Source organism: Prionailurus viverrinus, chromosome A1 (genome assembly GCF_022837055.1).
Source record: "Prionailurus viverrinus isolate Anna chromosome A1, UM_Priviv_1.0, whole genome shotgun sequence".
NCBI lineage: Eukaryota > Metazoa > Chordata > Mammalia > Carnivora > Felidae > Prionailurus > Prionailurus viverrinus.
Window position 1 is genome coordinate 170728241 of NC_062561.1, and position 18021 is coordinate 170746261.

Genomic DNA, 18021 nt, shown 5'->3' on the forward strand with positions numbered 1-18021 from the left:
ATTATTGCAAAATTTAAAGGAATTCTTTTTTTTTAAGTACTTCACATTTCTTTTTCCCTATATCTTTATGCATTTATATATCGCCTTGATTTTCTCTCCATTATCCTTAATACGTTTGGCATAAAGAGCCTTATTACATTTTTTACTTCATCAAGCCATTATCTCCTTTCAAAGAACTTCTTTTGAAGCCTATCTTGAACCATATCCTCTGATGATGAAATAATAAAAAAGTGTTAAAATGATAAATCCCCATATTCTTGCTCAAAAACTATTCTTAAGCTGAAGTGCTTTATTTTTAAATAAATGAGAAAAGACAGCATATGTTTTGTCATCTTTCAGTTTATATTGTTGAATTCAACACTTACATTGTTATCATTCAACACTTAGAGTAGCTATTGTCAGTGAGCTGTCAAGCCATCATTTTTCTGCGTCTGCTTTACTGTTACTTTCCCACCCATGTGACCATGTATCTCCACACCATCTCTCCTTTAATGTACATATGTGAGAGTAAATGGCTTTCTGATGATGAAGTTCATCTTTTGTGTCTGTGTTGATCTTGGAGATAGAAAGGACAGAAACCATTAACCACTTCTTACTGCTGTGTTGAGATAGGTTTAACTTACGTAGAACATAGTGAAAAAATATCACGCTGCCAGTGGGTACTGGCTTCTTTCCAGGAACGTCTAGAACAAGGGCCCTTTATATCAATTTAGACATGATGTTCTCTGATGATCAATGCTTTAGATTTATTAGATGGATACCTTGATGGTCTTATAGAAATCTTTATTATCAGTATCTTTTTTTAATAAATAGCACTGAAATTGTGGGTTTTTGAAAAACCACATTTGAAAATGTATCAGTACCACATGTTTTAAATAGTCAATATTTGTTTTGAAATAAAAATTAATGACTGTTTTATGCAACTAGGGCTGCTGAAATTCTTTACTATTTCGCCCTGAAACAAGCTCAGAAATACAAGATAAGTAAATTTCTTTCATCATCCCATTACACGGCACTGACAGAAGCCAGAAGAAATTTGGGACTATTTCAACATCATGATGCTATCACAGGAACTGCAAAAGATTGGGTGGTTGTGGATTATGGTACCAGGTAATATAATTATTTAAAAAGTGATTATAGGGGTGTCTGGGTGGCGCAGTCGGTTAAGCGTCCGACTTCAGCCAAGTCACAATCTCGCGGTCCGTGAGTTCGAGCCCCGCGTCAGGCTCTGGGCTAATGGCTCAGAGCCTGGAGCCTGTTTCCGATTCTGTGTCTCCCTCTCTCTCTGCCCCTCCCCCGTTCATGCTCTGTCTCTCTCTGTCCCCAAAAATAAATAAACGTTGAAAAAAAGTGATTATAAAACAGTCTTTAAAAATTTTGGGTCACAGGCTTATATCTTTGATGAAGTTGCTAATGTACATTAGACCATATTACTAATGATATGCATTATAAGTATTGCTATAGAAAAACATCAGTTTTCAAAGCATTTTTCAAGAAACCTCTTGATGTTATACTAGCTGTTCTAACTTTTTATTGTAGTGCATTTCTGCAAATGGAGTACTGACACATTAATATAAAACTGATTGTGTTTTTTCTTACATATTGTGTGGTAATTGGGGTTACCTTTTTGACCAAGGATTTGGTATCAAATGGATCATAGCTTTAATTCAGGGAGATAAAGAGCCACACTTCATTGTATAGCAGCTTCATTTCCGTTTCATATCCGATTGTTCTCAGATACTTCATTGTTTTTTAGAGGGACATTGACCAAAAAAATCAGCCTAGAAGATACCCAGCAAGTAGAAGAGCCTTGCAACCTTGATATATATGGATGGATGATATAAGGACTTGAGATGAGAGGGGATGGCCTGGGTATTGATATCAAAGCCATCTTCAGCTCTCTGAAAGTTTATGAAGATGAGTGAGGGAGTAGAAGCTCAGGTGTTTTCACAGTGCAGAATTGGAAACAGTGAGTACAGGTTTTAGCTCAGAACAGCAGGGGACTTTGTAAAATAGTGCTTCCCAATAATGGAAAGGCTTACCTTTTAGGATAGATTTTCACCATCATGCCCAAGTTTAGATTACCATTCATTAGGATCAGTGTAGAGAAGATTCCTATGTTGGGGAAGGAGTTTTGACTATTGTTTCACTGATTTAGATTATTTTTTCTTCAAGATTTTTTCCTATCGATAATGGTGTGCTTTGATAATATTTTAAAATTGTTAAAATATGCTCTTATTTTCTTATAATATAGATTTAAAAGGTGACTCTTTTTGAAATAAATGCTCCCATATGTGAAGTATATACAGCACATAAAGTCAACATTAAAAATTGATCCACAACTGATATTACTAATTGTAATAAGTGTTAATTAAGATTTTAGTTACAATATTTTGACTCTTTGGGGGGAAAAATCTTGAGGTTTCGTTAGTTGACTTCAGTCCTTGAGAATACATTCAAGGTAATATCTTGATATAGTCTCAGTTTTCTTGTGGCAAATATATTTGGCATCCGTTGAGGTTGAGCTGGGCTTAAAGTGGGAAACACTCAATGGATGGTGATACTGGTTTTTCACTCACAGAAGTCATTTTTGAAAGTAAGGTCAGATCCTCAAAAACTTAAAAACCATTTGCAGGCAAAGCAAATGGCCTTGGAATCGGTCCATGATAATAGTTCAGTCATGGGATCAGACGAACTAACTTGCTTTTTAGGGTCTGCACCACCCTCTCCATCCACTGTTCCCCCAGATCATGGGTGATTCACTCTCCTTCCCTGCCCTCACAACCCCCATCCTATGAGGCATTTAGAGGTTACTGAATCTGGTTTCCCTGCAAAACAAATACATTTATTATTATAAGTGAATATTTTCTAAAATAAAATTTCTGAAGAAATACTTTTCATTGGAAAATATTTTACTAACATACTGAGAGTACTATGAAATTAGTCCTTGTTTTGTTAGAAACAAGTATTCGTTTTAAATATATGTTGTGGCTATATGTTGATCTAAGAGCATAAGTAAAAGAAAAAAGTTGTTATTTATATAATGAAATACTAATACTAACACAAAGAAAGGATAAAGACACACTTAATATATGGATTCAAAAATCTCTGTGAGATGTATTGTAAAACAAAACAAAAGCAAAACAAAAGTTGCAAAAACAGCGTGTATAACAATAAATTATTAAAAAAAAAATAAAAGTAAGGTCCGATCCTCCATTTTTTCCTTTTCACCTGCTCCTGCCTTCTTGGTTTATTGAGAGTTTAGAAGTGAAGGTGCTTAGATTCAGAGCAGAGTTTCTAAGAGGAAATAAAAAGTCATTCTCCTGCACTGTATACCTGCTCTCTCTGGCTGCCATATTGAAAGAGACTTGGGTACAGGTCATAGAGTTTTTGCTTCAGGACATTTTCTGTCTCGTAAACTTTCCAGAAGTCCTGTCATTATTTCTTCCATATGTTTGGTTACGCTTTTAGCGTATGAAAACATGCCGTGCAAAATTGCATCTTAGAGAAAAAAGACACAATAATTCTCAAATTGTACTTGACATTTGTAAATTTGCTTTGCAAGCACTTCACACTTCATTGAAAAGTCATACACAATTATCAAGTCATTAGCGTAGACATTTTAAGTAGAAAATTTCAAAACACAAGTTAGAGAATTACAAACAAAGAAGCAGCTAGCATTGGGTGTTCTCTTGTTCTTGGACTGTTGACTGTTTATTCAGATATTGGCAGAAGTGTCCCTGTGAACAAGTGTATGAGTTAAGGATTACATTTGGCTGCTACTAATAACAACTTGAAACTGAATAAATTCTGTTCTTTTATGCCGTATGAAAGAACTCTGCAGATCCTTGGTTCAGGTATGGCAGCTCCACAATGCTAACAGGGATCCAGACCCTTCTAGCTTTCTCTTCTGCCATCTAAGGGTGATTCATACTTACATTACTGCTCTCTCAACAGTAGATTGAATGTTTATAAAATGATAACGTGGAGAGCAAGAATACCTCATGGCTATTTGAAGGTTAATTCTAATCATGGCATGAAAAAATGAGTTAGACTGGGACACTTTGTGATGAATGTTCAGCTTAAAAGTGGATAATGTGGCTATGTAAAAGAGAAGAAATGGTAATGAGGTCAGCTACACAAAGATTTAAAATTCTGCCAGTTTATACCTTGTAATTAAGGTAGGTAGAAAAAAATGAACAAAGGGTGAGTATGAGGGTCCAAACATATAGATCAAACTATTCATTGAAACACATGATAATACCAGCTTTGAACAGCAGTAATGATAACAAAGGAGAAAACTGATTTCTAAGTGATATTCTCTGAACTGTTTGATAATAATAGGATAAGGGCATGTTAGCAAATTAGAGGCTCTGAGAAATCCCACAATGCTGAAGTGGTGAAACATTAAAATTTTGCTTTACCCAGTGTTTCCCAAACTTATTTACCGTGTGTAGTCTTGTTTTGCCTTAAACAAAACAGCTTTATACATCCTGAGAAAGCTTTGGGGAATACTGTATCAGTACTTAGTGCTTATCTCATTAGAAAACTGTGTGTGTGCCTTTAGGATACAAACATTGATTTGTGGCATTCCCTCAGTTTAATTAGGACTCTTCAGTGTGCTGTAATACATACAAGGTTTTAGCTGATGGAAAACATGACTTTTATTCTGTAGGTTCAGACAGCCTAATAAAGATAGCTATGTAGATAATAAAAATAAACTTAGATCGAGGGGCTTGTTTCTAGAACTGAGTTGTAGCCATTCATATTGTCTCTTAATCTGGAGAGAACACTTGTTATCATCTAGGAAAACATTTGAATAGACTGAGAAGCCTAGCTGGTTGATGGCCTGAACTCATGTCCTTAAGACTTTAATACTGTGTATGTATAACACATTTACCTAGTTAATTAACTTACGATTATGATCACTTACATCTTTGAAGGTAATCTCAATGCTCTGCAAAAAGAAGTTATTTCTGATTCTCTTACAATTTTTTTTGATGTTGCATGCCACAAAAATCTTCCTAATGTATAGATGCAAAATTGCTTCCTATGTTGGGGAAAATGATATAATCACTCTAAAACATAATAGACTCCGTGGTTGATTAAAGCATGAGTCACCAAGTTTCTCTACAGATTTCTCCAGTGAGTTTAGAGATAACTGTTCTATAAACAGGGATACTTGTTCTTTAAAGAAACAAGACTGAACTTGAGAAAAACTTCAAACAAATTCTTTTCCTATGTGTAGTGTTTCAGCAATAGCTGGTAATGTCCTAAGATTATATTCTGGAATTGATCTTGAATCAGTTCACTGGTATGCATCTCTTTGGTTCCTCTAACGTAAAAATACAGTTTGAATACAGTTAGCAATTTTAATGACCAAGAAAATTTAACAGGGACAAAGACAATTTCATTAGCCAGACTTGTAAAAACTTTCTCTTTTTTTTGAACAAGAATTTGAATTTTTTGAAGTGTGTATACTGATTGAATTTTGTGAGCAAGAGTTAAACTCATGTCTTCTCTTGCTATTTCAACACTTGCTAAAGAATTTTCTGAAGTATCAAAGTGCTTTTTTGGTAAGAACGCCTTAAAGCTGTTGGAGTGATCATGCAGGGTGTTATTATTTGACATGATATTCATAGAATGTATCAGCAGGTAAAAAAAAAAAAAAAAAAGAAAAAAGAAGAATCATTTTGAATAAGTTTATGTGTTTCAGGTATGTCCAGAAGGTTTTCTACTTTAAATGAATCCTTATTAGTGGTATCTTGTGATTAACCCCCCTCCTTTTTTTCTAAGTACTTAATTGTGGGCAAAAAAGTATCAATTCTTTTATAGGTTCATTATAGGTTGCACTTTGTGAAGACAGGATGAGAGTAATGGTGGTTTGGCCATTATTAAAGAAACTGAAAATACTGTATACAGATATTTGAATTACTTCTCAGACCAGTAACATTTTTGGTTCACAGACTCTTTCATTCCTTAATGAATTTGAAGAAGATAATCGGATATTCTGCACTACTTCTTATTTTGAAGGACAAAAGCTCGTACAACTCTTACTCTTTTGATAACCTCCTAGACATGGTTAGTTGATATCTTTTATATTTATCATAAAAGTGTGTGATTCTTTTATTCTTAATTTGGAAAGGGGGATGAGAAGCTTAGTGAAAAGAGACATTAAAAAATTGTGATTTCCTTGTACTTAGAATTTATATCATTTTATATGAAATATCTGTGTGTGCTTCTTTCCTATCAGTGTGTCTGTATTTGGTTTATGGTGTATATTTTGTTCTGACTAAATCTAAGCATGAAAAATAAAATAATGAACTTACTTTGTTATGTGAAACATAACAGGCTTCCAAAACACTCTTAAGTGTGTTGATGATAATGTATTGTAAGATGATATGGTGAGATAACTGGGCATCATAAGTAGTTATTTTTGCTTGGCTTAAATTAGAAGCCCCTTGGTGTTTGCACTGCTGCTGTAAATCCTTAATCTGTTCTTGCTGAACTTCAGTTTGAATGATCCTAAATTGTCTTCTGGTTTTAGGATCAGACCATGGAGTGCTGTGGGCAGTGCTCAGATGTGTGTAACAGAAGAGGAGTGGTTGAGGAATTAGGAGACTAGCTTTTAGCCTCAACCTCTGAACCTGATCGCATGGGCCTTGAAAAAGTTGCTTAACATCTATGAGCCCTGTAAGATGAGACGATACCAGACATAGCTTATACTGTTGTTAGGATCAGATGAGCCAATAAAACAGAACATACTCTGAAAGGAAGAATATGCTATTCCACAGCAAAGAACAGTTGAAAAAAATGGTTGGTTGCAGACCTCTTAAGACTTCCACTTGGCGACTCAGATATTTTAAAATTGTAATTTTTTTTTTTTATCATTAGAGTCTATTATGAATGATAGGCTTTGAAATTTTGCATGTAATTGGAACTTACACATCTGGAATCAGAGATAATTTCAGTATTTTCATATACTGATGCTTGTAATCAAATTATGGTTTCATATTTTCATATTAAGGTAAAAAATCCAACAAATGGGCAAACATTGCATAGGATATGAATGAAACCTGTGATACAAAGGTAAAGTAGTAAAACTTTTTGCACAGTTATCTTTAGGACTCTGATTTGGTTCCTAATTGGAGTCTGGTCCCTGTGACATATGCCGTCCTGAGATCTAAATGCACACACACATGTATGCACACACACAAGAATTACTTATCTTGAACTTTGATGGACTTTGTGTAGCTGGAGAGAGGATTTTTTCCCCATTTTACCCTTTTTAGGATTCTTGTAAGTACTATTACATAGCTAATTTTGAAACTTGAGTTTTAAAATTAAAATTAAAAAAATTTTTGCTTATTTTTATAGGATTTGAAACAAAGCTCACAAAGTTCTCTACCACAAAAAACTGTAATAACGCTGAGTGCAGATCCAAGGTAAATACATAATTTCTCACAAACTTTTGCTGCGGTTCTGACTTGACACTCTTGCTTTTCAACATTTTTTGCTCTAGCCAGTATATATTTTGAGGAAGTATTTTATTTAATCAATTTATTAATTGTACAAAGTTGTCTGAAAAAATGAATTTTCTCCCAGGGCTGTCATGTTCGGTGTTAATAGCTAACACAGTGCTTGGTACATTGATTGCTGAATGAACTATTATAACAGTATTTTTTACAGATATTTGGGATGGAATGGTAAATACAATTTATGGTTATGTTCTTTCTTAACTCATTGTTTTACTTACCTTATTTTCATTAATCCCTGATCCTATTTTTAAAATGAAGGAAGAAACTTAATTATTAAGGATTTTACTGCAAACTATTTACTAGTTATTTGTCATTGTGCTGGTCAGACTGTCTCATTTTAGCATTGTGGGTTTATGTTAAGGTAATTGGGAAGGGTGCTCAGGTGATCTAAAAATGGAGTGACTAATTGGTGGCTACCTCTCATTTAGAAAGAAATGTTTTGTGTTTTTATTGGTAATTATTTAACCACATCATCTGTTTTTAATAACCAAATATCAATATATCAGTACCCACAATACCCAGATACACAGTGTATTCTTATGTTATATAACTTTTTACTATCCGAGAAATTTAGTATTTAAAAATTGTAGGGTCAAAGAATAATTGTAAAGGATAATTCATAATTTTAACTAGGTATTCTTTATTGAGATTATTTAAAAATAAATGGAATAATAGTATTATAGAAAATACACAATTGCTGTAATAACGTTGACATTTTGGTTAAGCATAGAATAAAGCCTTAGTTGGCTAAATTTCTTCAAGAAGTAGAGACTTAAAACATATACAGTTCATACCTTAGAACAAGAAGATAAGTATTTTTTAGTTACAATAAAGTATCACTGAAGTAATGGCAAAGAAATCCTATATTTCTTTTTTTTGGCCAGAAAAAGAAGGGATTAACTGTTGATAGTTTATATCTTAACTTGAAAGTCCCTTCAGATTTTGTGTCTCCCTCTCTCTCTGTCTCTCCCCTGCTCCCACTCTGTTTCTCTCTCAAAATAAACATTAAAAAAAAAAATTAAAAAAAAAAAAAGCAGGGGGACTTCTGGGTGGCTCAGTGGTTAATAAGCATCTGACTTTGGCTCAGGTCATGATCACCTGGTTCATGAATTCAAGTCCCACGTCAGGCTGTGTGCTGACAGCTCAGAGCCTGGAGCCTCCTTCGTATTCTATGTCTCCCTGTCTCTCTCTGCTGTTCCCTCCTCTGCAGTCTCTCTCTCTCTAAAAAAAAATAAATAAACATTAAAAAAAATTGGGGGGGGGGGCACCTGGGTGACTCAGTTGGTTGGGCGTCCGACTTTGGCTCAGGTCATGATCTCATAGTTTGTGAGTTTGAGCCCTGTATCAGGCTCTGTGCTGACAGCTCGGAGCCTGAAGCCTGCTTTGGATTCTGTGTCTCCTCTTCTCTCTGCCTCTTCCCTGCTTATACTCTGTCTCTCTCTGTCTCTCAATAATAAATAAACATTAAAAATTTTTTTTTAATAAAAATTTTTTTTTTTTTTTTTTTAAAGAAAGTCTTGTTGCAGTCTTAAAAGCTTTCAGATTGTCAGGTCATGGAAGAGTAATGATACTGCAACTACTAAATGTTTTCTTTGTCTTAAAATAAGTAAATATTTGGGGTTACATGGCTATTTCTTAAATATTGTGCCCCTAATAAATTGTGGTATCCATAAATCTCTTTGGCTTTAGGCCTAATTCTCTTAACTTTTCCTCCTTTTTGTATTTTGGTGGGGAAAGATCTTTGTTTCTGCTACCGTAAAAATATGTTATGCTTGCTGTAAGCAACTCATGCCCCTTCTGCACCCTATTCGTCTTCCTTTGGGTGCATGGAAGGGTGTGTGGGATGGAGCCACAGTGAGTGAGAAACCCTGTGGCTTCTCTTTTTCCTCTACTGTCCTTGCTTTAACTAGCAGTGATATTTAGTCCTACTTATGCTGGAGGAAGAAAGGAGATACAGGTGTATTAACTAAGGAATATGTTTTTTGGCTTTGATATTGAGGAGATCTAATAGAATTTTTGAGACTATTAGTAAAATTGTCACTTTTTAATATTTCCTTTAAAACAGTTTGTATTTAAACAGTGTTCTTCATCTTAATATTACTTCTTCTCAGTTCTTTTCTATCAAACGTCAGTGCTACTACTATTTCTGTGGTTAGGTGAATTGGGGCACTTAACAATTGTCGAATTCTTACTTTTATCTCTTTTGTACTTGAGGACCTCATGAATAGAACTACTTACTCTTCTGGTTTTAAAATCTATATTTTACTTGTTAGCCACAAATACTGAGTCACTCTCAGTAATATCACTGAAGAATGAGGAATGATGGTAACCTTTAAAATGGAAGAGTTTGATAGCTTTATTTAGCAGGTACTGAAAGTGAAATAAATGTTTGCACTTCTCAGTCTTTGAGTTAGAAGTTTCAGAAGTATGGTCACACATTTTTCTCATATTCTTCATGAATCTTACATAATCATCTAAGGCTTAGCATTATTTTGATTATAAGCATAGTTCTTATTTAAGTAACAAATTACTAATCTAACTAAAACATGCATTCTCAGTGAGGGAGACGTCCTTCTTAGGAGGGTAAAAATCGGTTCTTAGAGTGTGAAAAAAAAAAGTACTATTTTTTTAAATATATAAAAATAGCATAAAAATGGTATGTAATAGTGCATAACAGACATACATTTAAGTGTTATATTAAAATTGTATGAGGGGGATGAGTAGCAAAAAATGTCTCAAAAGAGTCTTCAAGGAATTATGATGTAAAAAGGATGAGAAACCCATAGTTTCTAAACCCATAGTTTCGGTAACACATGTAAATGAATTTGATCATGTTGTTGGCAACATAAGTTATAGCTATGTAACTTAACGTACTTTCGTTTGTGAGTGTTTAAAAAGTAGTCCATAATCTGCTCACAGTGATGTGATATATGTCCATGTACCTGCTTGAGTCCACAAGGTTACGTAAGCTATTGTAGTGTATGCATTTGTAGTCTGTGTGGAAAGCAGGTACAACAAGAGTTAAAAGTTAGGGCACCCTGAACAAGTCATAAATTTTCTAGCCTTAAATAATCCTTAAACGCACAGAGATGTTTCTTTTTCTCTCTGCACACATATAATTGCCTAAAGAAACAATTGTAAAAAGCTTTAATACAAAGATTTAGAGGATTAGGAGTGCAGAGGACATACAGGATGGAAGGTAAACTTTTGAGACATGCAGGGATTTCAGTCTTGGTTTGGCATTTGGTCCTTCAGGCAGGATGGAAACAAGTGTTGCCATAGCTCAGGCCAGCAAGTTGTGTGTTCTGACAGTGTATAAAGGAATTTTTTTTTTTAAAGTGGATAATTTGAAATGCCACCAAGTATACAACTAAAATTACATTGAGATAACTTCTGTAAATCTGCAAATTTAATTTTTCAAGTAGAAAATTTTTTTAGTTTGAGAATAATTTATTCAAATCAATTATAATTTACCATTAAGTACTATTAATTTTAAGCCAGGCACTTATTGTTAAGGGATCTTATGTCTCTTTTGGCCCGAAAAAAAAAGGGCTTAATTTTAAAAGAAACCATCAAGCATGTGGAGATACAAAAGAAGTCAGTGCTTTGGACTTGGGTGACTTCAGACTACCAGATATAAAAAACACTTAATCCCACAAAAGGCACTTGATACCCCCATTGCCATTTGCTTGTTGAATGGTTCTCCCTGGATGGCTGCCCAGCACTTCTAATTTAATTTCCTCTGGTTTTCTCCATGCATACTTCCTTCTGGATCACAATCTTTATTAATAGTATCCTTCTCTTTTTGGTTGTCTAGGTTCTAAAACCCCAGAACCCACTTTGACTTCTACCTTTTCTTGCTCTTTAAGTGTCAGGGACTGGAGAGTCTTTTGGATTTTCCCCTCTACTCATCTCTGACATCCATCATCTCCTGCCTTCCTGTTACTTTTCGGTTTCAAGCCACTTTTTTTTTTTACGTTTTACTTGAACCACTGCAATGCCTTCCTGCTCTTTTGTTATCAGTTTCTCTCTGCCTCTGATTTATTGCATGTAGTTGTCACAGGAATCAACCCACAGCAGAACCCTGAGAAAGTCACCTGAGTGAAAGCGGCAAGGCTTCTAGGACTTAGCCTCAGAAGTCCTAGGAGGTCCTTCCCACTACATTCTTAGTCAAGCAAGTCATTAAGGTCAATCGAGATTCAAGGGGAGGAAATTCTTCTCCATTACATGATGTGAGGAGCATATATAGGAAGCAGAGGGAATGATGGCAGTCATCTTGAAGTCTGTCTACTACAGTTTACCCACTGGCCACTCCAGTGCACATACCTACCATATGTACAGTATTCCCCCTCCCCTCTAGATGCCCAAAGTGTCATCCCATTATGAAGGGGCCCTAAATGTTCATCTAAATCAGGTCCAAAATGACTTACTCATATAGCTGTGAATGGATTTTGTCTTATTTCTGTCAGTATAATTATTTGAGGTTAAGTCTGTTAGATTGTAAACTCCTTGATGGTAGGAACTATTTCTTTTATTTATTTCCCCCAACATACCTTCGGAAGTTTACTCAACATAGCAAGAATTGAATAAAGACTTGTTGAAATACAATTAATTATTGATTGAAGAGAATATTGAACTTTAGACACCAGATGTGCATACGACATGGCTCACATTGTATTTGAAAATGTGGTATCCTGGCATATATTTTCCCTAAATAGTTCTTTCATCTAATATTTGGAGTCTGGATGCCAGAGGGTTTCCAAATACACTACTACTGCAAGCAAAAATAAACAACAGTTAGGAAGAGCTTTGAATTTGCTCAACATTTGGACAGCTGCTCACTTGAGATTTTAGAGTTTCATACCATGAGACCTGAAAAATTTTAGGTTGCATCTCAGCATCATTGTATTCTTACAGAATTAATTCCGTTGAGATTGCATTCTTCGAGGCTCTTTGCACTGAGTGGGTTCAAAAGATACTGAATGAGTTGACTTGATCAGATCAGTTTTTACACATAAGACTTTCTGTTGTTGTTGACAAAGAGGATTTGCCTGATCCCACATTTTGTGTTTTTGATGTTATCACAAATAGTTCTTCTCACAATAATTACCTATAGTGTAATGAGGTTCAAGACTTGAAATCATTTTCTCATCGGTTACCATGTCATCAATGTATTTTTATACCAAGTCACACTCAGAAAGTATCTAAGAAAAATATCTGATATCCCTAACAGTTGTTTCAGCTTAAGTTTTAAGTGAAGAAAAGGAGAGAGAGAATTCTAACTGCTCAGATTCCGTCAGTGTTATCTATTATAATACAGACCTGGTAGAAGCATTTGTACAGAACTGAACTGAGATTCCATGACTTGAACCAGAGTGGTTTTAATATGAACACCTGGAGTCTGTTGAGAGAGCCATGAATGTCAAGATGGAGCTTGACTTGTGCCTCATGGCTTTTCTTGGGGGAGATTAACAGTGATACCTAGTGTAAGAACTGTGCTTGTTGCTCGTGGATTGTAATAGTGAGAGCTCAAATCTTGTCATGTACTAGAAAACTAGTACAGAAATACCTTCACCTTAGTTAGCAAGAAAATGTACAAAGTCAGGAAGATTGAGGATTTCCATTCTTGAAAATTGCGGGCTGCATTTTAATATTATCCTAAGGGAATTCAAGGTAATAATAGAATACATGATTTGACTAGGATTTGACACTCTGGACCTTTTGCAGGTTCTATTAGTATGAGAGTAGCTGAAATGTCCTTTTCTTTTAAAGCTACTTTAGAATTTTCTTTTAATGGGGGAATTGTTAACTGACAGCAGTGGAGAATCTCAAAAATAAAAAACTGAGCTGTTCTAGTCTAGTGTAGGTCTTTGTGGGTATTAATAGTCTAGTCTGCTTAAGAATTAATACTCACTAATGGATTTGAAGGATGAGTTCCTAAACTCTCTTCTGAGTTGCTTTTCTGTTTAAGTATTAATTGCTTGTGAAAGGTGTTTGTGTATTTTCATCTGTTGCATCTGAGTTATATTTTATTAATTTTGACTTCTTCAAGATACAGATTGACCAGTTCTCCAATTATCCAGAAATACATTTCAGGCTGTGTGTAATCTGGGATATTTTTAGAAAGGATGTTATATTGAAAAGACTTCAGTAGAATATAGTATATTACTTGAAGTAACTGAAAGTTTCTTAGGGAGTTGGAGATAGCTTCAACAGATATATTAGTTAATTTTATGTTAGAACTTATTTTAGAACAATCATGTCTGGATACCAACATCAAGTACTGTTTTTTGGTGTTTGCCATTCCAAATCAATCATCTGCCAGCTTGTATGTTGCCTGGTATTTCCCCCCCACCGCACCCAGGGAAATATAAAGGTCTTTGGGGGAGGGACAAGGAGAAAAGACTCTACCTTTTCCCATGATTGTCTTATTACTCTTAACATTTCTATTTTTTTATGATACCAGACATGATGAGTTATTAATTCCTGAAATACTGTTTCAACCTTATATTGACTTAGATGAATAACACCTATTATATTAAAAAACAAAAATTTGACACTTTCATTTTATGTGATGGCTGATTAGGGACCCTGAGACTGACTCTCTCAATTTCCTGATGAAACTCATGAAAACAAAGATGATGATGAACAATCAGAGGAACACCAAACCTTGGCTTGATGGTCAACCTATTGCCACAATTTAAGATATCCACAAACTATAAAGTTGATCGACTAGACTGAAAAATGCAATTATTCCCTGACCAGTGGTAAACAGTTAGAAATAAAAGCAACATTGCAGGTCTCTAGAAGCAGATATGGGGATTGATTCCTTTTCCTTTTTATAGTGTCTACTCCCACAGCTTTGAAATTCCAGTATTTTATCAACCAGACAAGAGGACTAATATTTTAATACAGGGACAGTGCTGTTTTTTGAGGCTGTTAAGGAGATAGGTAGCTATTATTTTCATTCTCTCTGCCTAAGATTTCTGTTAACCAGTCTCCATTTAATTAGCCAACTAGATCAGTTGATTCTTTCCATTCCTTTTTGGTGCCCATCGTACCTTGACCTTGTCATCAATAAGCTGCTAGCTAGGGAAACAAGTATAATTCTCTCCCTCTGTAGTTCAGTTGAGTTGTATGATTATCACGAATCGATTATTTATTCCCAGATCAGTTGATCTTGTTACTTTTCTTGCATGATTTGATTACTTTTTATTAAACTGATGAATTATACAAAAAGTTTGCTTTTATACATGAAGTTGGAGATTTTCAACAAAGGTAAGTCACTGATCGGTGAGATGCCTATAAAATATTTGGGAAGAAAATCATAAAGATGGAGAAGCAGTCTGTACTCCTGTTGCCTAATATTTTTTTTTTAAATGTTGAAGTTCTTGGTCTACTTTACAAAAACCTAAGCTGGAAACCATACATGATCAATCACATGATGATTATGTAGTAGGTACAATCCAGGAATTAGTGGTCCCATAGTCAAAGTAGCTTTGCTGTTGTATCAGTAGATTAGGAAATTATATATACGTAAAACATACATGAATATGAGTTATTGAGTCATATATGTATAACTTTAAAATGTCCTACTTTACCTTTGACTTTCAAGTCAATTTTATCTCTTTCAATTAACAGATCTATTGCCAGCCTTAATCACAATAAGGGGGCTTCCATTGTGTCTGTATTTTACAACCAATTTGGAGACTCAATCTGACAGAAATAAAATAGGGAGAAACAAATGGAGAACTGATGGTAGAGCACTGACCTAGGAAAGTACCCATTTATGGAAATTGCTACTGACAGTGGCACGGGCCAGAAAGATACTGTGATATTCTTTGCTGAAGAAAGAACCTCTCCATTTGTTCACCAGAGCTGGCATAAAAGAATGAATACTACAGCCATAGCCACCTTGATTGATTGGCCTTTTGGACCTTTTGCATTCAGGCTACCTCTATGCATCTGGACTTCTATTCCTTATTTTATAATTTATGTTATTATATGTATATTATATTATTTATATATGTATTATATATATGGTAAAACTTATTCAGTGTTCTCCATCACTGCATTTTCTTTACCTCCTTCAAGTGTTATTAACAAACTGGTTATTTTATTTCTTTCTTGCTGTCCATCTCTCTTGCTAAAATATTAGCTCTATGGTGGCAGGGAACTTACTTGCTTTTGAATCCCCTGGCAAATACTTGGCACATTATAGGTGCTCAACAAATACTTGTCAAAAAAAAAAACTAACTCTGGAATAAGAGAGGGAGTTCAGCCAATCCCAGAATAAAGACCAAGGGTACCTTTAGCATACACAGAGTCTGGGTAGATGTCTACTTCTGAGAGGGTAGGAAAGTAAATGGAAAGTTACCATAGGAAACCTGTGCAAAGGCCCTACAGAATGACAAAAAGTAGGGGTACAAGAAGACTTGGGAGAACGATTTGCCTTTTAAAATGATTTGTAACAGAGACTAGGAAAACATTTCACAAAGACCTCTTTGGTGTTCTCAAAAAGTTTGAGTCATGATCTCTAAGAAGCCTGAAACAGAACGCGGAGAGCTGAAATAAAAAGATGGCGAGCGGCATGGGGGAGCCACAAAAGGAAAGGTTATTGGTGGGGGTGCAATGAGAGAGCATCTTCATTATTTGTACTGAAGAGTGAGGCTGACATTGTGCAAGCGTGTCCAGTGATATGACAGAAAAAACCCTTGAGACGCTTTGCCAGAATGCAGCGCCAAGGAAGACAAGTGGAAACAACAGGACAGAAGATGATAGGCATGGAAGGCAAGATTTTAACAAAAGACTTAGAGATTTTCTTTGGGAAAAAAATGGAGCAGAGGCAACGATCAAAGATACAATTGATGAAAAGTTTTCTGAGCCGAGAAGGTCTTGCTTTATAGATGAAAAGGGTGAAGTTCTGGGTAATACAAATGAAAAGAGAGTCACCCCTGGTGTGTCTTGCTAACTTAGTTCAATTAAAAGGAAAAGGACATATTGTAAAAGTACCCAAGCAAAAAGACAGATCATGTATAATATGGAACAAAAGCTAGACTGACTTAGGTTTCTTCTCGGTAACGACAAGTCTGTGGAGGTTTGAAATCATTTTATACTCACAGTTCTCTTTCATATGCGAAGGCAACAAAAAAAGACATTTTCAAATATGAAAACACCTATAAAAATGTACCACAGGTACTCTTTAAAAATTTTCTGGATAAAGTCAACTCAGCTGACTAATGTGTGAATCAAAAGTAAGAAGGCACTGGAAGTAAGGAGACGTCATGAATCCAAATCATTGTTGTAAATTCGGTTACCGAAACTGAAGGTAAATGTGTACCGTAGAAAAATCTACAGGAATACAGATGTGTAGCTTGAGATTATGTTAACATCTGAAAGAGGTGGAGAGTCAAGAGCATATAAGAGATCTTAAATAAATAATTGTTTTGCCTCAGGAAGATTTAAAAGATAAAAGCTCCTGGTAAGAGTGATATTTCCTACTCCATTGCCTTCATTTATTGTCAGCGTACCGTTGACTCACCACATGTATATCTCTATTGAGAAAAGTCTCTGGAGTTCTGCCCACGGGCCAGGTGGATAGCTCCATTGAGATGGCTCACTTGTACCTCCATCTCAGTGTTTTCTAAAACAGAACTCCTAGTCTCTACTCATACCCACTCTGTGGTCCCAAGCACTTCAATAAAATGTCAGCTTTGTCCTCCACTTACTTGGGCCTCAATTTAATTTTTTTTTTAATGTTTTTATTTATTTTTGAAGGAGAGAGAGAGACGGAGCATGAGTGGGGAGGGGCAGAGAGAGGGAGACACAGAATTCGAAGCAGGCTCCAGGCTCTAAGCTGTCAGCACAGAGCCCGATGTGGGGCTCGAACTCATGAACTGTGAGATCATGACCTAAGCGGAAGTCATATGTTCAACCAAATGAGCCACCCAGGCACCTCAACTTGGGCCTCAGTTTTAGAGTGAGCGTGTATTCAGTTTTTCATTAGTGGTCCCCTTTGATTCTCAAAGGTATATTCATTTGGATAATAAATTTCAGGATTGCCCTGGTCATCTTTGTCTCTTTTCATTCTACTTTCTAAATGTATTGCAGTTTTGTCCACTTCTCCTTATCTTCAGTGCCAGTACCCTATTTTAGGTTGGTAGTGTCTCTCCCCTGGATGATGGTGACACCCCAGTGGTGGGTGTCCCTCCCTCCTACATTTGTTGGAGGAATTAAATAAGTTTACCTATATGAACTTAATAGTACTGGATACTAGCAGTGATGTTCTAAATTCTCTGTTCAAAACTCTTCTTTTCTCCATTGCCTTAAGGATAAACTCACAGACTCTTTAACTTGAATCATGTGTCTGCATTTTGGTGTCTCGCGTCATCTTTCACGTCACCTCGGCCTGCACTATGTGCTTCAGCCCTTCAACTATCAATTCTCTTGAATACTGTGTTCTCTTACTTCTAGACTATTGCTG

At 35.4% G+C, this 18021-nt stretch overlaps 1 protein-coding gene across 2 annotated transcripts in view; it reads left to right on the forward strand.

Moving 5' to 3' along the window:
- MAN2A1 (mannosidase alpha class 2A member 1) overlaps window positions 1–18021 on the forward strand; it is a 168894-nt gene that overhangs the window by 82120 nt on the left and 68753 nt on the right. For both annotated transcript variants that reach the window (XM_047862940.1, XM_047862948.1), the window contains 3 exons: window positions 928–1110; window positions 5967–6081; window positions 7378–7445. In XM_047862940.1, the coding sequence (XP_047718896.1) occupies window positions 928–1110; window positions 5967–6081; window positions 7378–7445 (366 nt within the window). The remainder of the gene's footprint in view (window positions 1–927; window positions 1111–5966; window positions 6082–7377; window positions 7446–18021) is intronic.